This window comes from Salvelinus alpinus, chromosome 18 (genome assembly GCF_045679555.1).
Source record: "Salvelinus alpinus chromosome 18, SLU_Salpinus.1, whole genome shotgun sequence".
NCBI lineage: Eukaryota > Metazoa > Chordata > Actinopteri > Salmoniformes > Salmonidae > Salvelinus > Salvelinus alpinus.
Window position 1 is genome coordinate 13440658 of NC_092103.1, and position 24714 is coordinate 13465371.

General features: G+C 42.5%; 2 protein-coding genes across 7 annotated transcripts; one reads left to right on the forward strand and one right to left on the reverse strand.

Moving 5' to 3' along the window:
* Positions 1–5850: 5850 nt before the first annotated feature.
* skp2 (S-phase kinase-associated protein 2, E3 ubiquitin protein ligase) lies at positions 5851–12214 on the forward strand. 3 transcript variants are annotated; one of them, XM_071350277.1, is made up of 10 exons: positions 5851–6257; positions 8450–8694; positions 8837–8948; positions 9117–9260; positions 9356–9490; positions 9598–9696; positions 9876–10003; positions 10093–10144; positions 10301–10402; positions 10525–12214. In XM_071350277.1, exons 1-10 carry the CDS (start codon positions 6244–6246, stop codon positions 10724–10726), a joined length of 1233 nt encoding a protein of 410 aa, XP_071206378.1. In that variant the 5' UTR covers positions 5851–6243; the 3' UTR covers positions 10727–12214. The 3 variants fall into 3 exon arrangements, with proteins under 3 accessions (XP_071206378.1, XP_071206379.1, XP_071206377.1); XM_071350278.1 differs by having other exon boundaries at positions 5852–6156; positions 10295–10402; XM_071350276.1 differs by having other exon boundaries at positions 5853–6257; positions 10295–10402.
* A 758-nt stretch (positions 12215–12972) lies between these two features.
* Positions 12973–21824, reverse strand: nadk2 (NAD kinase 2, mitochondrial). 4 transcript variants are annotated; one of them, XM_071350273.1, is made up of 12 exons: positions 20787–21824; positions 19853–19941; positions 19651–19739; positions 19369–19450; positions 19113–19196; positions 18647–18786; positions 18326–18410; positions 17947–18090; positions 17665–17720; positions 17444–17497; positions 17229–17352; positions 12973–14386 (listed from the first exon to the last, which is right to left on the reverse strand). In XM_071350273.1, exons 1-12 carry the CDS (start codon positions 21012–21014, stop codon positions 14248–14250), a joined length of 1314 nt encoding a protein of 437 aa, XP_071206374.1. In that variant the 5' UTR covers positions 21015–21824; the 3' UTR covers positions 12973–14247. The 4 variants fall into 4 exon arrangements, with proteins under 4 accessions (XP_071206374.1, XP_071206373.1, XP_071206375.1 ...); XM_071350272.1 differs by having other exon boundaries at positions 18623–18786; positions 20787–21822; XM_071350274.1 differs by having other exon boundaries at positions 17947–18042; positions 18623–18786; positions 20787–21819.
* Between the last annotated feature and the right edge of the window lie 2890 nt (positions 21825–24714).

A 24714-nucleotide genomic window follows, 5' to 3' on the forward strand; every position in this document is an offset into this window, starting at 1 on the left:
AAATGGAAGTTATGGAACTCCCTCACCTAGTCTTTTTATGGGAAAAGTCCTCAACGAAACTGACATTAGGCTAAATGTGAAGAATGATACATTTGCCTCTGTTGGCCATCATGGAGCTATTAATGTATATGCCATTGTAGGCTACAATTTGATACAGTAAATATGTTGAAATGACGATATCACTGTCATTACAACTAAATGTGTGCCACTTGTGTAGCCTACCTGAAGCTGGCAAACCAATTTAATAAATAGCCTATTCCTATAATTCCGTTTATTGTAGTTGTAGCATTGTGTTGTTATGCATTAATGGACATCATAAATTAATTAAATTAGAAATTACCAAAGTTCTATCGCAGTTGCCGATCGATCAGTTGTTAGAACGCGTTAGATTGACAGTAACAGTAAGATTTGGCTACAGGTAAAACAAATTCAAAAAAATAAACTGGCTGTTGCTGACAAGCATATTCAGGTCATATACATATTATTAATAATTAATTCAGTGATTGATATTATGAACCCATCCTCAGTAGCCTATTCCACCAGGCTATTGGAAAACACAAGCACATCTTACCTCTTAATCTCTTCACTATTCATGTTGAATAAATTAGTCTGTTAATTTGAACTAAGCAAGCTGCTAAATCGTTCAGTTTACATCTTGCCTAAATCTTGTCTAGGCTACTGTGGACTATCTGAAATTAGATGTAGGCATATCAGGGGCTATCGGCTACCTGCCTTTATCCAAGCAAACCATAGCAAAATTGAATTACAATCATAAACCCAGGACATTAGACTTAACATTTGGCACATAATAACAACACAATTGCCAGAAAATAGATTTCGAGATCCTCTGTCCAACTTTCATCACTCAAACTCTTCTGTCTGATTTATTTAAGCAATAAGGCCAGATGGGTCTGATATAAGGTCTGATATATGGCCAATATACCACGGGTAAGCAATGTTCTTTGCAAGACGCAATGCGGGGTGCCTGGATACAGCCCTAAGCCGTGGTATATTGGCCATATAGCACAAACCCCTGATGTGCCTTATTGCTATTATAAACTGGTTACCAACGTAATTAGAGCAGTAAAAATAAATATTTTGTCATACGCGTGTTATACGGTCTGATGTACCACGGCTGTAAGCCAATCAGCATTCAGGGATCGAACCACCTAGTTTAGGGGATTTATTTATTTATTTACAATTATAAACCTGGTTCTAGCCCTGAATTCAGCCAATCAGACCATATACCACGGGTATGACAATCATTACTTTTTACTGTTCTAATTATGTTGGTAACCAGTTTATAATAGCAATAAGGCACCCTTAATAAGGGCAAATTATATTTTCCTCATGCCACATATTCCAATTCCTTTATGTCATGTCATAGCTTGCAATAATTATTATTTTGAGTAAACACTAAGCGCGGAAATCGACTCTGCCGCTTGAGCATGCTTTTGCGGCACAGTCGATAGCGCGCCGGACTCCCTGCTGTGTCAGAAGTGATCGGACCTTTCATCCACGACAGTGCGTGTGCTTGGCCGGTGAGAGTCGCAAGCTAGCGCGAGGACGCGCTTTTTGAAAGGAGGGAGTAGTGTAACGACCCTGGGTTTATAAGCGCGGAAATCGAGCACGAGCATGCTTTTGCGGCACAGTCGGACCTCGGGCTAGAAGGTCGAGGGTTCGAGACCTGCTCCCTGCCTGTTTCATTACAATATTTTCCTGCAACCCACCTCACCCAATGTGGTACGGATCTGCTATTTTTATACTTTAGAATCGGAACCCCCATCAGAAGCTAGCCAGCTAACTAGCTACTAGTCAGTCAGTTAGCCACTGCTAGCGGTCTTCCCCGTTAACTCGAACACCAGCCAGCTTCAGCTCGGTCAATACCTGCCAGTCTGCACAGCGCGTTATCAACCCAGAGCATATTGGGCTGCTTTTTCTCTACCTCATCACCGGATTCCTGCCGCAAGTCCTGGTCCATTACACCGGATCATCGCAGCTAGCTAGCTGCATTCGAGTGGCTACTGCTGGCTAACGCCTCTGTCCCGGAGTAAGCAACCGGTTAGCCTTGAGCTAGCCTCGAGCTAGGCCCATCTCCTGGCTAGCCGAAGAGGTCTACCAGCTAATTCTTGGGCTATAATACCTCTTTTGCCAATTGGCCTGGAACCTTTATTGCCGACACAGAGCCCCACCGATCCATCACGATTGGTCTGCCAACAGGAATTGTCCGAGGTGGTTTCAACAGGCTTTTCCTGTTGCGACGACGCCGAAGGCCCACCTGCTAGCCCGGGCCCTTAAGCTGTCTGAATCGCTGTGTCTCCAGCTCGCCTAGCATAGTAGCGACTACCGAACGGCTCCCTGACTCACCTATTGATGCTCATTGGACCCTATGATCACTCGGCTACACATGCCTCTCCCTAATGTCAGTATGCCTTCTCTATTGCTGTTTAGGTTAGTTATTATTGTCTTATTTCACTGTAGAGCCCCCAACCCTGCCCAACATGCCTTAGATAGCCCTTTTGTCCCACCTCGCACAAATGCGGTGACCTCACCTGGCTTAACTGGTGCCTCTAGAGACAAAACCTCTCTCATCGTCACTCAATGCCTAGGTTTATCTCCACTGTACTCACATCCTACCATACCCTTGTCTGTACATTATGCCTTGAATCTATTCTTCCACGCACAAAAATCTGCTCCTTTTACTCTCTGTTCCGAACGCACTAGACGACCAGTTCTTATAGCCTTTAGCCATACCCTTATCCTACTCCTCCTCTGTTCCTCTGGTGATGTAGAGGTTAACCCAGGCCCTGCAGTCCCCAGCACCACTTCTATTCCCCAGGAGCTCTCATTTGTTGACTTCTGTAACTGTAAAAGCCTTGGTTTCATGCATGTTAACATCAGAAGCCTCCTCCCTAAGTTTGTTTTATTCACTGCTTTAGCACACTCCGCTAACCCTGATATCCTAACTGTGTCTGAATCCTGGCTTAGGAAGGCCACCAAAAATTCAGAAATTTCCATCCCCAACTACAACATTTTCCGACCAGATAGAACTGCCAAAGGGAGCGGAGTTGCAATCTACTGCAGATATAGCCTGCATGGTTCTGTCATACTATCCAGGTCTGTGCCCAAACAATTCGAGCTTCTACTTTTAAAAATCCACCTTTCAAGAAACAAGTCTCTCACCATTGCCACTGTAACAGTATAACTTTAAACCGTCCCCTCGCCCCGACACGGGCGCGAACCAGGGACCCTCTGCACACATCAACAACGGTCGCCCACGAAGCATCGTTACCCATCGCTCCACAAAGGCCACGGCAAGGGGAAACCCTACTTAAAGTCTCAGAGCAAGTGACGTAACTGATTGAAATGCTACTAGCGCGTACTCGCTAACTAGCTAGCCATTTCACATCCGTTACACTCACCCCCCTTTCAACCTCCTCCTTTTCCGCAGCAACCAGTGATCCGGGTCAACAGCATCAATGTAACAGTATAACTTTATGGCGTCCCCTCGCCCCGACCCGGGCGCGAACCAGGGACCCTCTGCACACATCAACAACAGTCACCCACGAAGCGTCGTTACCCATCGCTCCACAAAAGCCGCGGCCCTTGCAGAGCAAGGGGAAACCCTACTTAAAGTCTCAGAGCAAGTGACGTAACTGATTGAAATGCTACTAGCGCGTACCCGCTAACTAGCTAGCCATTTCACATCCGTTACACTCACCCCCCTTTCAACCTCCTCCTTTTCCGCAGCAACCAGTGATCCGGGTCACGGCACCAATGTAACAGTATAACTTTAAACCGTCCCCTCGCCCCGACACGGGCGCGAACCAGGGACCCTCTGCACACATCAACAACGGTCGCCCACGAAGCATCGTTACCCATCGCTCCACAAAGGCCACGGCAAGGGGAAACCCTACTTAAAGTCTCAGAGCAAGTGACGTAACTGATTGAAATGCTACTAGCGCGTACCCGCTAACTAGCTAGCCATTTCACATCCGTTACACCACTTGTTATAGACCCCCCTCAGCCCCCAGCTGTGCCCTGGATACCATATGTGAATTGATTGACCACCATCTATCTTCAGAGTTCATACTGTTAGGTGACCTAAACCGGGATATGCTTAACACCCCGGCCGTCCTACAATCTAAGCTAGAGGCCCTCAATCTCACACAAATGATCAAGGAACCTACCAGGTACAACCCTAAATCCGTAACCATGGGCACCCTCTAGATATCATCCTGACCAACTTGCAACTTCAACCAGGATCTCAGCGATCACTGCCTCATTGCCTGCGTCCGTAATGGGTCCGCGGTCAAACGACCACACCTCATCACTGTCAAACGCTCCCTAAAACACTTCAGCGAGCAGGCCTTTCTAATCGACCTGGCCCGGGTATCCTGGAAGGATATTGACCTCATCCTGTCAGTAGAGGATGCCTGGTTGCGCTTTAAAAGTGCTTTCCTCACCATCTTAAATAAGCATGCCCCATTCAAAAAATCTAGAACTAAGAACAGATATAGCCCTTGGTTCACCCCAGACTTGACTGCCCTTGACCAGCACAAAAACATCCTGTGGCGTTCTGCATTAGCATCGAATAGTCCCCGCGATATGCAACTTTCAGGGAAGTCAGGAACCAATATACACAGTCAGTTAGGAAAGCTAAGGCTAGCTTCTTCAAACAGAAATTTGCATCCTGTAGCACTAATTACAAAAAGTTTTGGGACACTGTAAAGTCTATGGAGAATAAGAGCACCTCCTCCCAGCTGCCCACTGCACTGAGGCTAGGAAACACTGTCACCACTGATAAATCTACGATAATCAATCATTTCAATAAGCATTTTTCTATGGCGGGCCATGCTTTCCACCTGGCCACACCTACCCCGGCCAACAGCTCTGCAGCAACTTGCCCAACCCCCCCCCCCCCTTCTCCTTCAACCAAATCCAGACAGCTGATGTTCTGAAAGAGTTGCAAAATCTGGATCCTTACAAATCAGCTGGGCTAGACAATCTGGACACTCACTTTCTAAAATTATCAGCTGAAATTGTTGCAACCCCTATTACTAGCCTGTTCAACCTCTCTTTCGTATCGTCTGAGATCCCCAAAGATTGGAAAGCTGCTGCGGTCATCCCCCTCTTCAAAGGGGGAGACACTCTAGACCAAAACTGTTATAGACCGACAGTTGAAGTCGGAAGTTTACATACACCTTAGCTAAATATATTTAAACTCAGTTTTTCACAATTCCTTACATTTATTGGCCCATTCCTCCTGACAGAGCTGGTGTAACTGAGTCAGGTTTGTAGGTCTCTTGCTCACACATGATTTTTCAGTTCTGCCCACAAATGTTCTATAGGATTGAGGTCAGGGCTTTGTGATGGCCACTCCAATACCTTGACTTTGTTGTCCTTAAGCCATTTTGCCACAACTTTGGAAGTATGCTTAGTGTCATTGTCCATTTGGAAGACCATTTTGCGACCAATCATCATCTGCACATCTATCACTCCAGTGTTAATGCTAAATTGTAATTCTTTCGTTCGCCACTATGGCCTATTTATTGTCCACCTCCCTAATCTTCTACATTTGGACACACTGTACATATATCTTTATATTGTGTTATTGACTGCGTTTGTTTAGGTGTAACTCTTTGTTGTTGTTTTTGTCGCAATGCTTTGCTTTATCTTGACCAGGTCGCAGTTGTAAATGAGAACGTGTTCTCAACTGGCCTACCTGGTTAAATATAGGTGAAATAAAAAATGTAAAAGATGCTATTTTTAGCTTGGGTAGCTAAGTATACATCTTCTGACCAGTTCCCTACGCTCAAACATTCAGTAGTTTCTCAGTGGCTCAAGCCATGAATTGACCCTTGCCTCTCCATCTTCAGAGGATGCAGCTTTCAAAGACTTGGCCTCTATTGTTTTACCTGTCATGTTTGTTTTTGCTGTTGAACCGCTTTGAGATTCTATGAAACCACTTTGAATCTCTTTGAGCGCTATGAAAAGCGCTATGGAAATTATAATACATTATTCTTACTTTGTGGCTGTGGTAACGACGAGATGTTGATTTCGAGCCAACCACAGAACGCTGCAGAGCTGATGGCGGGCAACCACGGACTGTCTATCACGCGGGAGGTTTAAACAGTCCTGCTTGGGTTCAGAGAAGTAAAGTTGGCGTCTTACTTGTTTACTTTTTCTATTAATTTATACCACCGATTTTTGGGTTGCCTATTTCAGCAATTACTTGGGGAGATGTCACACGAAAGGTATGTTATAGAATTCACAACCATATCTACATTTTTGAGATGTTGATTGCTTGGTATGGGTGGGAGCATTCTAGAATGCAGTGCGAATTGTTCCAGCTTGGCATTTGTTAACGATTCGTCGTGCAATGCAGGACTCAAATGAAAATAGTCATTATTGTTCATGATAAGGGCACAAGTACAGTTCGAGCAAAAATATAGCCGATAATACCAAAAATGCATTGGCAGACACAACAATCGAACGCACGCGCTCTCAACACGAGGAGGAGGCTAGCACATCGGAATTGTATCATTTACGTTCTAAAACAACTTTATAGCTAGGAACACTAATGTAAAACTGTATTGCATAGCTACGTCTTTTTTTGGAGTGATATGGCGATTTTTTTTTGGGGGGGGGGTTGAGATTAGCTACTAAAATGGAACGCCCGCAAACATTATGGCGGGCATTCATTTACATTGTAGCGAGAGAACGTGAACTATCTAACTACACTTTGCTAATTAACTACATTGTGTCACATCCCGGGTAATACAACATGCTCACAAAGATGGGTTGGTACAATTTGTGGAACGTTCCAACAGGAATCTGTAACAAAAACTTCGTAAATAACACGGTTGCCAACAAACAACGCGTACAAAGTTGTGTAGCGGCCGAATAAGATGCAAATCAATTCACCTTCGGTTAGCAGATGTTAATGCAGTGTAGCGAAATGCTTGTGCTTCTAGTTCCGACAATGCAGTAATATCTAACAAGTGATCTAACAATTCCCCAGCAACTACCTAATACACACACATCTAAAGGGATGGAATATGTATATATGTGGCCGAGCATCATAGGCAAGGTGCAATAGATGGTATAAGGTACAGTATATACATATGAGTTGAGTAACGTAAGATATGTTAACATTATTAAAGTGGCATTGTTTAAAGTGACTAGTGATCCATTTATTAAAGTGGCCAGTGATATGAGTCTCTTTGTAGGCAGCAGCCTCTCTGAGTTAGTGATTGCTGTTTAGCAGTCTGGTGGCCTTGAGATTGAAAAACAGCTTCTATCTCTTGGTCCCAGCTTTGATGCCCCTGTACTGACCTCGCCTTCTGGATGGTAGCGGGGTGAACAGGCTGTGGCTCGGGTGGTTGTTGTCCTTGATGATCGGGTGCTGTAGGTGTCTTGGAGGGCAGGTAGTTTGCCCCGGTGATGCGTTGTGCAGACCGCACCACCCTTTGGAGAGCCTTGCTGTTGAGGGCGGTGCAGTTGCTGTACCAGGTGGTGATACAGCTCGACAGGATGCTCTCGATTGTGCATCTGTAAAGGTTTGTCAGGGTTTTAGGTGACAAGCCACTGTTGCGCCGCCTTCAGCACACCCTCTTTGTGGGTGGACACTTTCAGTTTGTCTGTGGTGTGTACGCAGAGGAACTTAACTTTCCTCCTTCTCCAGTACTGTCCCTTCGATGTGGATAAGTGGGTGCTCTCTCTGCTGTTTCCTGAAGTCCACGATCATCTCCTTTGTTTTGTTGACGTTGAGTGAGAGTTTGTTTTCCTGACACCACACTCCGAGTGCCCTCACCACCTCCCTGTAGGCTGTCTTGTCATTGTTGGTAATCAAGCCCATTACTGTTGTGTCGTCTGCAAACCTGATGATTGAGTTGGAGGTGTGCATGGCCACGCAGTCATGGGGGAACAAGGAGTACAGGAGAGGGCTGAGCACACACCCTTGTGAGGCCCCAGTGTTGAGGATCAGCGAAGTGGAGATGTTGTTTCCTACATTCACCACCTGTGGGCGGCCCGTCAGAAAGTCCAGGACCCAATTGCACAGGGCGGCTTTGAGACCCAGGGCCTCCAGCTTAATGATGAGCTTGGAGGGTACTATGGTGTTAAATTCTGAGCTGTAGTCAAAGATACTGGGTAGGGAGTGGGCTATTTCATTAAGTTTTTCACTCACCACGTTTATTCTGAAAAATGTCTCTCCTCACTCTGGTAGCCTGTTGACAAACATTAAGAATAAGCTACGTGGTGAGTTGATGCCTATTCGGCAGCTAGTTAGCTAGGTGAATTGATCATTCTACTTTGTATGCGTTGTTTTTTGGCAACCTTGTACTTTACAAAGTGTTTGGACAGATTCCTGTTGGAACGTTCCACAAATTATACTCACCCCACAAAGATTTCTGTTTTTATCATTGTCCCATTATTTTTGTATCAGGTCTTTGCAGGAGTTTCCCTGCCTGAATGAGAATTTGGAGGGATCGATGCTGTCCCTCTCACAGAAGAGAAAATGGAAAAAGAGACAGTACTTTGGCGAATGTCTGGACACGGAGACCACCCCTCACGAGCTCATTCAGCAGTGGTCACCACCTCACAAGCAGCGGGTGGTCTGCAAGGGCAAAGAGAACGAGGATAACCAGTTGGTGCTTGCCAGGCGACCAAGGACAAGGATGGAGTTTTCAGGTGTGTATAGCCATGTGTTGGGAGGAATACAACAAGCTTAGAAAAACGTAGCTAATTATCTGGAATTCTTAAGAATTATTCTGTTTCAGGGAAGTCACTATTTGAGCAAGTTATTGATTGTTTGACGTTGTTTTTATGGCAGGCTTGTCCTGGGACAGTCTCCCAGATGAGTTGCTGTTGGGAATCCTGTCCTGCCTCCCTCTGCAGGACCTTCTCAGGATGTCCCGGGTCTGCAAGCGCTGGCATCGCTTGGCGTAAGTCTTTGACCATTCAACTGTCTTTTTAAACTACTTACATAGTACATTGTGGTATTTCTGCTTGAACATCTTAGATATCACACTGTTTTTCTAACACAGGTAAATAGATCAGCAAAATATATCGGAGTATGTCATTAAATCTCTACATGTTTTTGTGCCTGGCAGGTTTGATGAGTCTCTGTGGCATAGTGTGGATCTGGTAGGGAAAGCCCAGCTAGATCAAGCTCTTGGGCAGATGCTTACGGTTGGAGTACTGGGTCTGCGCTGCCCCCATACCTGCATTGGAGAACCATGTTTCACCCACACACAGTGAGTCCATACATATAATGGGGATACAGAGGTATCTGTTGTAGGTGAACACAGACAATTCTATTTGTCTTATGTAATTTTGTCTGTTATTTCAGACACCTGCATGTCCATCACATGGATCTCTCCAGCTGCACTGTCACAACCCCGGTTCTAGATGACATCATCTCCCGTTGCAGGCTGCTAGAGAATCTAAGCTTGGAGGGACTGGAGCTCTCTGACAACATTGTTCAGTGAGTAAAGAAGACAAATGCTCTGTTTACAATTATGATCTGTTATAATGATGTATTGTTTAGGGAGCATTCAGAATGACTCAAAACAGTCTTCCTCTACCCATCAGTTCCCTATCTCAGAATACTGAGCTGGTACGGCTCAATCTGTGTGGCTGCTCTGGATTCTCCCCCGACTCGCTTAGTCAGATTCTCAAATCCTGCTTACGGTAAGCTTAGTCTTTCAATTTCTAATGGTTTTATTTGATTATTTTGAATGTGTTCAAATGTCTAAGTATTTCTGAATGATAGCATAATCTCTTTAACTGGCTGTTTAAACCATGATCTGTACATTGGTAAACTAATACATAACTTTGTTGCTTTCCCTTTTTCCATTCCTTATACCAAGGCTTGAAGAGCTGAACTTGTCGTGGTGTGACTTCAGCACTGATCATGTGAAGGCTGTTGTCAGTAACATCCCCTCCAATATAACCCAGCTCAACCTCAGTGGCTACAGACAGAACCTTACTATGGAAGGTGGGGAAAAGCTGTGGCATTGACCATTTTCCCTCTGCCCGTTTTTGATTATCTCTGATGAGTTTAATTTACCAATGGCCTCTTTTCAGATGTGAAAGACTTGGTGGAGAGATGTCCTAACCTCGTAAATCTGGATTTAAGGTGTGTTCATACTGCATGTCCTGAGCTGGGCTGAAATGTGGATCCACATGATTGCTTTGGCCATGACATTATTTGACATGGATACTGTACAACTACTGTTTCTTCATACCATATTCTCATTATGATATCTTGTCTGTGTATTTGTGTTAGTGACAGTGTTCTGATGACGAGCTCCAGTTTCCCCATCCTCCAGCAGCTGCAGTCTCTTAGACACTTAGCTTTGAGCCGCTGCTACCAGATTCACCCTGCTGCCTTAGCGTAAGTCACAGACAAGCTCTCAAGTCATAATATGAATGCTTTAGTAGTCGTGTTGCTTTCCTTAGCTGCCAATTTCTCTCTTTTTTTGTTGTTGCACTAACTAAGCCTGTTGTTTATTTCAGTGATTTTGAGAAGTTCCCAGAGCTGCAGACGTTGGAGGTATACGGGCTGGTCCAGGACACCTACCTGCCAATCCTGAGTAAAGGTTTGCCCCGTCTCCAAATCAACACCCGGCCCTTCTCAAGCGTGGCCCGTCCCACCGAGGCCACCCGGAGGGACCGCACCATGTGGGGCATGACTTGTCGCTTGGTGTTCAGACCCTAGCCATAACGCCTTCCTAACGCTGTCACTAACATGTCATAACTAATTTCTGTCTGATGTGGTCATGATATAGGAGGAATATTAGCTATTTTTAGTGTGTCCGTGTCAGACATTGTGTCTATGAATATTCCATAGAGCCTTTTGCAATTTGTTGTACACTGACACCAATTGTTCTGTTGAAGATGCCTATTGTGCTGTGCTTTTGTCAGCACTTATTTTTGTTTTATAATGGTGGGCATTGGGTCTAAGTTATTATTGTAATAGGACATGTCTTTCGGATACACAGTAGTGAATGTTTTTAAATGCTGGTAAATTGCATTTCTCCACAGTAACGCTACTTGAATACCATGCAACTGAATTCATAAGATTTTAAAGCGTTCCTGTTTTAGAAATATTTGAACCCTGATAATGTTGAAGACAGAGCTTGTAGCTTTCAGGGAAATAACTTTTAATTTTTTACTTGAGATAATCATAAATTCTGATTTATAGGCTGCTGATAATGTATCCATAATCTGGCCAATTTATTGACTTCCGAACATTCCAAAGACAGTAAACTGTGCAAAACTTAAACTTTATAGATTGATAATGTTTGTTCATTCTGTAATGTTTTACCAACTGGATAATGGAACATCAGTTCCAGTTACTGTCTATCAGCTGTAAGCAGTGTTTGCCAGAAAGACAAGGAAGATTTTGGTCCGAGTTGGATTATTGCATAGGTGCACCACCATTGTAGCTGGTGAAATCTCTTCCTCATGATGCAATGGTTAGAATTCTCCTTTTAAAGTGTTTATAAAATACAAATCTGCATTTGAAGGCCAATGTTAAATAATGATGCCATTTACTTGATCTGTTTATTTTAAAGGGAAAAATCAATTTACTTCAACCTCAGTTTACTTCAACCTCTACTTCCAAATCAATGTTATTGGTCACATATATTTAGCTGCTGTTATGGCGGGTGTAGTGAAAATGCTTATGTTCCTAGCACCAACAGTGCAGTAGTATCTAACAATACATGCAAATCTAAAAGTAAAATAATTGAATTAAATGTATAAATATTAGATTGCTCAATGTCAAGAGTGGCATTGACTAAAATACAGTAGAATAGAACACAGTATATACATATGAGATGAGTAAAGCAGTATGTAAACATTTAACCTGTTTGACAGAATAAAAGCTGAGGTGGTTATAATGTATACAAAAGTCTAGATCGGTTGACATTTTTGTGGAAATACAAATGTAATCTTGTCCCTAAATTAGGTACTGAATATGAGAACGTGCACTACACTACAGGCATATAATGTAGAAGAAAATGCTAGTCTCTGCCACAGGGGGGGCACTAGCTATGTATGGATCTGAGCTGTGTCTGGTCTGGTTCCTGTTTGTGCTCACATTTGGTTTAGATGTTTAAGAAAATGTAGATGTTTCTTTTTAATTCATGCATTGACAAATAAGATGCACTGTCAATGTCTAAATAAATGTTTTATTTAAAGAGTTCTGTGATCATGTTTTGATTTCACACAATTTAATAATCAGACAAATGCCTCCTGTGTTGTATACTGAACAAAAATATAAATGCAACCTTTTCAAAGATTTTACTGAGTTACAGATCATGTAAGGAAATCAGTAAATTGAAATAAATTCATTAGGCCCTAATCTATGGATTTTACATGCCTGGGCAGGGGCGCAGCTATGGGTGGTCATAGACCCACACACTTGTGAGCCAGGCCCAACCAATCAGAATTGGTTTTTCCCCACAAATAAGCTTTATAACTGACAGAAATACTCTTCAGCATCCCTGCCCACCCTCTGACGATCACGCAGGTGAAGAAGCTGGATGTGGAGGTCCTGGGCTGGCGTGGTTAAACATGGTCTGCGATTGTGAGGCCGGTTGGCTGTACTGACAAATTGTCTAAAACTACATTGGAGGCAGCTTATGGTAGAGAAATTAACATTCAATTCTCTGGTGGACATTCCTGTAGTCAGCATGCCAATTGCACATTCCCTCAAAACTTGAGACATCTGTGGCATTGTGTTGTGTGACAAAACTGCACATTTTAGAGTGCTCTTTTATTGTCCCCCAGCACAAGGTGCAACTGTGTAATGATACTAATATTTTAGTATCAGCCTCTTGATATGCCACATCTGTCAACTGCCTGGATTGTCTTGACAAATGATGAAATGCTCACTAACTGGGATGTAATCAAAGTTGTACACAACATTTGAGAGAAATAAGCTTTTTGTACATATAGAACATTTCTGGATCTTTTATTTCAGCTCATGAAACATGGGAGCAGCACTTCACATGTTGCGTAAATGTTTTTGTTCAGTGTAGTTTCATGACCTGGCACCATAAGGAGCATAGACAGTCATTTCAGATGTAGAACTAGAGCCACAGAAAGTAGCCCACATACAGTTCACATGGCAGGTTTCACAACACAAGGATTTAGACATCGCTCCCTTTTGCATATTAAGCTTACACAATGTGTGATTCATAACTGAAACTATCCCTCTTAACTCCCGGGCATTTTCCAAATGACCCCTTGATGAACACTGGAAGCAAATATTTTAGTATTTTGCCGTTTCAGGCCCAGGCACTGTTTTCTTGGTTTGTCAAAGTTGAGGTGAAGACCCTCGAGGCCCTGACCTGTTGAGCAATACAATCCTTTCAGGTTTTGATCTTAGTGCATTTGATTTTTCATGTTCTACTCCCACTCCCCAACACAATCAGTGTTTGAAGCCAAGCAGCTCAAAAGACCTAGAAAATATTTTTTTTTAAATCAGCCAAATGGAATAAAAAAAAAAAAAAAGTACTTTTTTTTAATCAGAATTTGTCCACCAACACATTACATTTTTTTCCAATAGTAATTGGCACGGTCTGAAAAACTCCCAAAATATAAATGTATATATAAAATAAACTAATGATGGCAGCACATCCAGTTATTATAACATGACATTCTGTAAGAAATGGTATGTTACGTGGGCTCGCTCTGTCCCTCAGGTTTGAATTATATAGCAATGGGTGGAGAGGATTGATTTGGGTAGTGTTTGGCAACGATAAATGGCCACGGCAAAGTCAAACTCACAGCTGCCTATACCGTCTCTTAAGCAAACTCAAAACTTGTGAAACTAACAATCCATAATGGAGCAAGACGAATAATTGAATAACGCCAGGCTGCTGTAAGTAATTGTATTGTGAAAAAAGTTGCAAATACTGCATAATTACACAAATTTCTGCTGGCCCGGTAAGCTTGTGAAGATATTGGATAAATCAAATTGAGACAAAAAGCTAAATAAAACCCAAATGTAACTAATACAGCCAACACCAATGCAAAAGTAAAGAACACATTTGTGAATATAGCCTAAATATCATTCTGCCAAACTCCAAAAAGCTACAAGGGGAGGATGTGATAGTCTCATCAAGTTCACAGGTCCTAATAATGCATGAGACTAGCCTGTCCTCCCTGCTTCCTTCATAGATCACTGCTGTTGAGTCCACTGTGAGCTCAGTAAGGATGGTTGGCCGGTCAGTTTTCAAGGAGAACAGTCCGGAGCTGGTCCTCCTCGTTCATGGTGATTGTTGCTATGGCACCGTCGTTGAACTCAAAAGAAGTCCCGCCGTCCACCACCATGCACGCGTCCCAGCACCGCGAGCGCACACACACCCTGAAGAGCAAAACCCAAAATATATATAAAAAAGAAAATAAAAAAAATAGGTTTCTTGTACCCCACTGCAAGACAAGAAGAACGGGCAATGTGCCTTCAGAAAGTATGCATACCCCTTGACTTATTCCACATTTTCTTGTGTTACAGCCGGAATTCAAAATGGATTCAATTATTTCCCCCACCCATCCACCCTACACACAATACCCCATAATGACAAAGTGAAAACATGTTTCTTTTTGCGTATTTATTGAAAATGAAATACAAAAATCGAATTTACATACTGGGAGTATTCACACCCGAGTCAATACATGTTAGAATCACCTTTGGCAGCGATTAGAGCTGGGAGTCCTTCTGGGTAAGTCAGAGTGTTCCACACCTGAATTGTACATCATTTGCACATTATTTTATTTTTTTAATTCTTAAAGCTCTGTCAAGTTGGTTGTTGATCATTACTACAGCCATTTAAGTCTTGCCATAGATTCAAGCCGATTTAAAAGTCAAAACTGGAACTACGCCATTCAGGAACATTCAATGTCATCTGGGTAAGCAACTCCAGTCTACAGTCGTGGCCAAAAGTTTTGAGAATGACACAAATATTAATTTCCACAAAGTTTGCCGTTTCAGTGTCTTTAGATATTTTTGTCAGATGTTACTATGGAATACTGAAGTATAATTACAAGCATTTCATAAGTGTCAAAGGCTTTTATTGACAATTACATTAAGTTGATGCAAAGAGTCAATATTTGCAGTGTTGACCCTTATTTTTCAAGACCTCTGCAATCCGCCCTGGCATGCTGTCAATTAACTTCTGGGCTACATCCTGACTGATGGCAGCTCATTCTTGCATAATCAATGCTTGGAGTTTGTCCGAATTTGTGGGGTTTTGTTTGTCCACCCGCCTCTTGAGGATTGACCACAAGTTCTCAATGGGATTAAGGTCTGGGGAGTTTCCTGGACTTGGGACCCAAAATATCGATGTTTTGTTCCCCGAGCCACTTAGTTATCACTTTTGCCTTATGGCAAGGTGCTCCATCATGCTGGAAAAGGCATTGTTCATCACCAAACTGTTCCTGGATGGTTGGGAGAAGTTGCTCTCGGAGGATGTGTTGGTACCATTCTATATTCATGGCTGTGTTCTTAGGCAAAATTGTGAGTGAGCCCACTCCCTTGGCTGAGAAGCAACCCCTCACATTAATGGTCTTAGGATGCTTTACTGTTGGCATGACACAGGACTGATGGTAGCGCTCACCTTGTCTTCTCCGGACAACCTTTTTTCCGGATGCCCCAAACAATCAGAAAGGGATTCATCAGAGAAAATGACTTTACCCCAGTCCTCAGCAGTTCAAACCCTGTACCTTTTGCAGAATATCAGTCTATCAATTATGTTTTTCCCTGGCGAGAAGTGGCTTCTTTTCTGCCTTTCTTGACACCAGGCCATCCTCCAAAAGTCTTCGCCTCACTGTGTGTGCAGATGCACTCATACCTGCCTGCTGCCATTCCCGAGCAAGCTCTGTACTGGTGGTGCCCCGATCCCGCAACTGAAACAACTATAGGAGACGGTCCCTGGCGCTTGCTGGACTTTCTTGGGCGCCCTGAAGCCGTAACAACATTTGAACCGCTCTCCTTGAAGTTCTTGATGATCCGATAAATGGTTGATTTAGGTGCAATCTTACTTGCAGCAATATCCTTGCCTGTGAAGCCATTTTTTTGTGCAAAGCAATGATGACGGCACGTGTTTCCTTGCAGGTAACCATGGTTGACAGCGGAAGAACAATGATCATGATCAATAGGACCACACTCCTTTTGAAGCTTCCAGTCTGTTATTCGAACTCAATCAGCATAAAAGAGTGATCTCCAGCCTTGTCAACACTCACACCTGTGTTAACGAGAGAATCACTGACATTTCAGCTGGTCCTTTTGTGGCAGGGCTGAAATGCAGTGGATTTTTTTTTCTTCCAGATTCAGTTCATTTGCATGGCAAAGAGGAACTTTGCAATTAACGGCAATTCACCTGATCACGCTTCATAACTTTTTGGAGTATATGCAAATTGCCATCATACAAACTGAGGCAGCAGACTTCGTGAAAATTAATATTTGTGTCATTCTCAAAACTTTTGGCAATGACTGTTTGGCCTTGTGTTTTAGGTTATTGTCCTGCTAAAAAGGTGAATTTGTCTCCCAGTCTATTTCAGACAAAGTTCATTTCTTTAAAGTTTTACTTTAGTGCCTTATTGCAAACAGGATGCATGTTTTAGAATATTTTTATTCTGTACAGGCTTCCTTCTTTTCACTCTGTCATTTAGGTTAGTATTGTGGAGTAACAACATTGTTGATACATCCTCAGGTTTTGTCCTACCACAGCCATTAAACTCGAACTGTTTTAAAGTCACCATTGGTCGCATGTTGAAATCACAGAGCGGTTTCCTTCCTCTCCGACAACTGAGTTAGGAAAAATGTGTGTCTTTGTAGTGACTGGGTGTATTGATACTGCATCCAAAGTGTAATTAATAACATAAAGATAATTGTATGTGTGGTATACAGAGATGAGGTGGTCATTCTAAACACTATTACTGCACACAGAGTCCATGCAACTTATTATGCGACTTGTTAAGAAACGTATTTCTGAACTTATTTAGGCTTGCCATAACAAAAGGTGTTGAATACTTACCGACTCAAAACATTTCAACTTTTCATTTTTAATTCATTATTGAAAGTAAAAACAGTGTGTAGGCCAGTGACGCAAAATCTCAATTTAATCCCATTTTAAATTCAGGCTGTAACACAAGAAAATTTGGAAAAAGTCAAGGGATGTGAATACTAAGGCACGGTAGATAGAACGGACCTGTTGGCAAAGCCTCTTTGGCGACTGCTGGAGAATACTCTGTTGACTATGGGCTCTCTGATGCTGAAGATCATTCTGCCTTCCTCCGGACCAAACACCAGAGACTTGTTGTATTCATCAGTCACTGACAAAAGATATTGTGCAATTCATGTATACACATTTTCCTTGAGCATTCATCCATCCACACATTCAGCTGTACATCTTTTGGAACTCACCCTTTTCAATCAATTCCTGACTCAGTGGAATATCAAGACCCATTTGTGCCTTTCCTGGGAAGATACAGAGGACTCAATCACTGTCAGTGTAGTAAACAGGTTCTCTCCAAATCATTGATTGTCTCAAATTTCCAGCTGTAATTCCATTTACACACAGATTTAAGAACACCGATAATCATGTGGATTTGTGTTTTCATAAAGAAAGGTTGGAGTCCACATACCTATTCTTAAGACTTCTCCCACAGCCTGTTCAACCAGTTTGTTAATATTGTAAGACCTGTGAAAACACACCAGAACGAGTCTCATGAAATAAACATTCTACTAAAAGCTGTGCTGTCAGTTAAATCATAATTTTTCCTGATTGAGAATTATTATTTTTTATTTTTTTAGAACTACCATGAACAAGAAGTAGCATTCAAAGTGGACTTCCAGGACCACTAATTGGCAAACACCAACGTAGGTAAAAAAGAAAAAAAAGAGAAATATGTTGGAGCTTAGTGTACCAGGCTTTAGATCCAGTCCCAGTGCAGATGCTAAGTCCAGAGCTCTTCTGCTTCTCCCACGGTCCATCGTCCACAGAGATCTCATAGTAGGAAGCCCTATGGAGCGAGAGGGTGAGATGAGGTTTGAAGGATTTATACTTCACCCTGTGAGTGACGGACAGAGATCCACCAATGAGTGCATGGAGAAATGGGTGGGGGTGGTAGTATTTATATTTATCTAGGCAAGTCAGTTAAGAATAAATTCTTATTTACAATGACAGCTTACCAAGTAGTACAGAGGAGGGTTAATGAAGGGGGAAACATGCAGAGATAAGCAGCAAAACAGGCATTCATGTTTTGGGGGGGGGGTCAAGATGCCATGGTTTGGTGACAAGGGTACCTGGAGGAGAGAGATTCCCCAATGAAGATCTCATTCAGTCCTCTGACAGGGAGTAGGTAGGGCTTGGATAAGCTGCAAGCCTCGCCTGTATCCAATAAACAGCTGAATGAATAGAGGAACTGGTAGAAAATAGCTTTTTGACAAATCACATGAAAATAATTGTGTGAATTAATACCAGAACAAAAACGACAGACCAGAAGACATGTTAATCATTCAAGACAGTGCCCCCTCCATTCAATTAGTCTTTGATTATCTCTAAGGGCCCAGACAGACAGACAAAGAGACTGAGCCAGGTACACATAGGAGGCCGAGGGGCCGTACTGCGCTGGGCCTCCATGAGGGTGATGCGGTGGGCCTGGTTGTGTTGCTCCAGACTGAGCTGCTGTTCATGTAGGTCCACTGGGGTGGGGTTGATCCCTGTGCCCTCCAGGTGTAGACGGATCCTCTGCCGCCACTGCCACCTGCAGAACGTATAGGGGGAGGGGTTGAGAGGGAATTGAATCAGTGGAGTTAAGTAGTAGTGTGTTGTAGGCAGGGAGAGGAACATATGGAGAAAGAAAAGGGTGGTGGTGAAAAATGCTATGATATTATTAGGCATTACTGTTCCTGGAATCAGAAACGAATGTCTTACAGTTCAGCAACAGTAACACGAGGGCAGTGTAGTAAGACCAGGAATGCTGAAAAGAACTGGGAAAGTGTGGCAAAAAGATCTGAGTATTCTTCACGAGTAAACATAGCTTTCCTTACAGCAGTATTCTAGCCAGGGAAGTGAAAGGGAAACACCCACCTGAACTGACCACGGCGGAGTTTTTGTAGTGCCTCAGGGAAGGCATGTGTGTAACGCACAGGCAGGCACAGGTGTCCCTCTGACCTTCATGTAAAGCAAAAAAGACTGCTTTAATAGGAGCACTTTTTCCCCTCAAACTAGATAAAGCAATTCCCCCCCCCTCTCATTCCATTTAACAAAATGTTGAAATTCACCACAGGGAATTCCCCAACACACCACTTTATTTTCATTAACCCCTTTTGTTGTGAGTTCTTACCTTTCAGGGTCAGTGTTAACTCCAAGAACGGGTTGGTCTTTATTGAAAACCTTACTGGCGACAAGTAGCATAGTCCCATCCCCTAACAAAAGGAACAGGAGGGGGTCAGAGCTAATGACAGCAAGGTTTCTGGGTGAAATAGGCCTATTCATGGGTTGAGCTGAACCTTCGTATTCTCTGAGCACTGACTTACAATTGGGATTGTTTTGTACCACTGTGGGAAAGTGACCATGTAAATTATCAGCTACTTTTCTCAAACTCTTAAAAAGGTAGAAAACGTACCCCCTGCAGAGATAATAGCATCTGCCCATCGCACTGTTTCTTCATCATATTGCCCTCTCTTCACCACACGCACCTCCATCCCCTCTTTCCTAGAGGGAACAGAAAGACACAAAGGTTAGGGTTGTGGTCACGTTACAACTTCATGACTGCTTGTATACAGTAAATCACAACAATATCCTTGAATAGAATCTCATCATCTTACTGTAGACTCTCCACAATGTGTTCCACATTGCGGGTATGGATGTTGTGTCTCTCCAGAAGCCCAAGGTAGCTGGAGCCCTTCAATGCAAGCTGTAACAAGCACAACAACTCAGATTATCACAATTTTAAATCACAGCAAAGACATCAAGGCTCTGGTGAGGATTATTATATAACTCACAACATTGAGAAAGGAATCTGACATCCTGCAATATAAATATCTGTCCATCACCAGCAAAGATCTATGGGATCACCAAGTCTGTCTGAACTGAAAACTAGTGTGTGCCGATGCCTAGTTGTTCAAGGGGTGTTTTACTGTCAAGGATGAACACATTTAAAAATAAGTGAGTTTGAGAGCAAGTACTAATGGTGGAAAAAGTACCCAATTGTCATAATTGAGCAAAAGTAAAAGACCACTTAACAGAAAATTACTCCAGTAAACATCACCCAGTAAAATAATACTTGAGTAAGAGTCTAACAGTAATTCGATTTAAATATAGAGTATGAAGTTAAGTATCAAAAGTAAATGTATTACTAAAATATACTTAAGTGTCAAAATAATAAATAATACAACATTCCTTATATTAAGTAAACAAGACGTCACCATTTAAAAACAAATGTATGGATAGCCAGGGGCACACAGACATAATTTACAAACGAAGCATGTGTGTTTAGTGAATCCACCACTTCAGAAGCAGTACGGATGTTCTGTTGATAAGTGTGTGAATTGGACCATTATCCAGTCCTACTAAGCATTCAAAATGTCAGGGAAAATGTATGGAGTAAAACGTAGATAATTTCCTTTAGGAATGTAGCTAAGTAAAAGTTGTCAAATATAAATAGTAAAGTACAAATACCCACCAAAACAACTCAAGTAGTACTTTCAAGTATTTTTACACCACTGGCAAGTACCATACTTTTCCCCCACATTCCCTTACCAGCTGTTTTAAGTCCTCTTCTGAGAGCTCTGAAAAGCGATATCTTTGCTGCTCGAATTCATATCTTGTCATCTTTGTCACCACAGCAACTTTCGCAGGGTTGAAACCACTTTCAGCCTGTGATGCAATATTTCGTATCCCCATCTGGATGTGACCTGAGCTCCTATTTAAAATAGTGACAGCTCGATTCCCAAGGCACAGAAAGTTTATAAAGGCTCGGTAAGTCATTTTTGTAAATGGTTTATAAAAAAAAAAAAAAAAAAAAAAAAAAAAAGACAATCAAAGGTTATTCGTTGTTGGTCCCCTTTAATGTAGTCGTTGGTCAATTCGGTGGTAACCCAATGTCGGTAATGTAAGTTTGAGCTTCCTCCCAGCTGTTTGACTTGGGTCCATTCATTCATACACACTAAACTCGTTGAATCCAGATGCTGCGAGACCACTCTCACCTAGCGTAGTTCTGAATTGACAAAGCACGCCCTAGCAAGCTTAGCAAGTCCGCTACTGTAGAAGCTTAAAAACAAATCACCTTATCTATAGTCAGCGCTCTTCACTTTCACGAGCAAGCAAGCAAGGCAGCTAGCGACTTTTGTTTTGGCTAACTACAGTAACCTTTGCCAGATAACTATGTAATGTGAGCAAAGAAGGTCACGCGCGCTCTGATCCAGCTAGATAGAGCGGTCTAAGTTAGCTGACGATAGCTAGCCTCCAATCGGTCAAATCTCAACGTAAACCCGTCCCTAGCAAGCTCAACACACCACACAGGTCAGTTCAAAACACAGCAACGTTACACATAGTTAGCTAGTTAACCTGCCTCAAACTAAGTTCCTTGCTAACGACCCTCTCTGCATGTACCTTTCACCTTTTTTTTGTATCCTGCAAACATCAGTTTGATCATACTTATTTACTCTAAGCAGCTCCAAGGAACTAAATACATGCATGTAGCTATTTGAGACTCAGATGACTTCTAGAACAACAGTACCCAGTTCCTACGACACCATCTTTGATGCACGTAACGCACGTACGTTTGTTGAAAGCGGTCGCAGGCATATTTTATTACGTACAACAACGTGCTTTTCATGGGTGGAGCCGGAGCATTGTTCTCTAAATAGTGGTGCTTCTTATTTTACCTCATCGCCAGTGCTATCAGTCCTATTTTGTTCGACATTATGATTAACGATGTGTTTTCGAATGTAGGTAGGGGTATTGGAGCTTCGCTATATGCTGATGGTGGCGCTATTTGTAGGGTGGAAGGAAACTCGTGATCAAATCTATTCAACAAGCTATAGTGGATGTTGAAAGATGGTCGATTGACTGGGGGGTTAAAGTTGTCAGTGGCGAAGTCTTCTCGAAGAACGAAGTCGCCGATAACATACAGTTGTTTCTGTATGGGCAGCCCACGGGGAGGGTTTCTAAGCACCAACATTTGGGTCTATGGTTCAATGAGTAATATACAGTTGCAAGAAAAACGAAATACCTGGATTTCTACATAAATTGGTCATCAAATTTGATCTGATCTTCATCTAAGTCACAACAATAGACAAACATAGTGTGCTTACACTAATAACACACATTTTTGCATTTTTCTTGTCTATAATGAATGCATCATGTATACATTCACAGTGTAGTTTGGGAAAAGTATGTGAAGCCCTAGGCTAATGACTTCTCCAAAACCTAATTGGAGTCAGGAGTCAGCTAACCGGGAGTCCAATCAATGAGATGAGATTGGAGATGTTGGTTAGAGCTGCTTTGCCCTATAAAAACACACAAAGTTTGAGTATGCTATTCACAAAACACATTGCCTGATGTGAACCATGCCTCGAACAAAAGAGTTCTCAGAAGACCTAAGATAAAGAATTGTTGACTTGCATAAACCTGGTAATCAGTCCACAGTAAGACAAATTGTCTATAAATGGAGAAATGCTCAATGAGGTTAAGAAGAATCCTGTAGTGTCAGCTAAAGACTTACAGAAATCTCTGGAACATGCTAACATCTGTTGATGAGTCTATGATACGTAAAACACTAAACAAGAATGGTGTTCATGGGAAGACACCACGGAAGAAGCCACTGCTGTCCAAAAGAAAACATTGCTACACGTCTGAAGTTCGGAAAAGAGCACCTGGATGTTCCACAGCGCTACTGGCAAAATATTCTATGGACAGATGAAACTACAGTTGAGTTGTTTGGAAGGAACACGCAACACTATGTGTGGAGAAAAAAAAGGCACAGCACACCAACATCAAAACCTCATCCCAACTGTAAAGTACAGTGGAGGGAGCATCATGGTTTGGGGCTGCCTCAGGGCCTGGACAGCTTGCTATCTTCAACGAAAAAAGGAGTGGCCACTGGAGTGGCCCAGTCAGAGTCCTGACCTCAACCTGATTGAGATGCTGTGGCATGACCTCAAGAGAGCAGTTCACACCAGACATCCCAAGAATATTTCTGAACTGAAACAGTTTTGCAAAGAGGAATGGTCCAAAATTACTCCTGACCGTTGTGCAGGTCAGGTCTGCAACTACAGAAAACATTTGGTTGAGGTTATTGCTGCCAAAGGAGGGTCAACCAGTTATTAAATCCAAGGGTTCACATACTCCAAGGGTTCACATACACGGTGTGTTCAATAAAGACATGAAAACGTATAATTGTTTGTGTGTTATTAGTTTAAGCAGACTGTCTATTGTTGTGACCTAGATGAAAGCCAGATCAAATTTTATGACCAATTTTATGCAGAAATCCAGGTATTTCTAAAGGGTACTTTTCCTTGCCACTGTACATGGAAAAGTCATGTCATAAATGTTGACAAAGTGTAAAAAGGTGGTGAATCTGTCCCTTGACACAATCATGTCTCGCAGCTCTACGGACAATTCCTTCGACCTCATGGGCTGGTTTTTGCTCTGCACTGTCAACTTTGGGACCTTGTATAGACAGGTGTGTGCCTTTCCAAGTCATGTCCAATCAATTGAATTTACCACAGGTGGACTCCAATCAAGTTGTAGAAACATCTCAAGGATGATCAATGGAAACAGAATGCACCAAGGACCCAGATATTGGGCGCACAGGAGCAGGCGTTTACGTTCCTGAATTTGATGTGCAGAAGACTAACAGATGAACTGTCAGTATACTCAGTTGAACTGTTGGCGATAGTAGTTGCCCTCCAGTGGGTGGAGGACATACAACCTGTTAGAATTATAGTATGCTCAGATTCTCTGTCTGTATTGAATAGTTTATCATCTGGTAAATCTAATAGGAGTGACTTACTATTGGAGGTATTCATGTTATTTTGGAGAATTGAGAGATGGTGTAGTAGTGAATTTCTGCTGGGTCCCAGCACATTCGGGTGGGGAAGGGAATTAAATTGTAGACCAGTTAGCCAAAAGAGCTTTGAAACGAGATATAATTGATATTAATGTTCCACTGGGTAGAGGTGAGGCCAGATGTAAGATCAGAGCCATTTTGATAGAATTGTGGCAGAAGAGATGTGACTGAGTCCAAGGGCCGGAATTTATATGCCCTCCAAAGAAAGTTCGGTGGACCAAGATTCAAAGATCAGATTAGGAAGGAAGAGGTGGTGCTTGCTCGATTGCACTTAGGACATTGTAGATTGAGCTCGTCATTACATCTGGTTGGCAAGCCATGTGAATGGTTTCTGTCTGGATTGTATGGTCGATGAAACGGTGGAGCATGTGTTAATATAGTGTTGTAGGTATGTTGAAGAGGGAAAGATTGAAGTGTAGGGTCATGAAGGTTATACAGGGTTGGTGGCATTTGGAAAGGATTTTGGGTATGGAGGAGTGTCTATTAGAAGTTAGTAGGTCTCTTTTTTAAATTTTCTCAGAGGTACTGGGGTAGGTAGGAGGATTTAGAAATGTTGTAAACCGTGATTGACCACACACTCCAGCACAGTAGGTGGCGGCATGCACCTTTAACGTT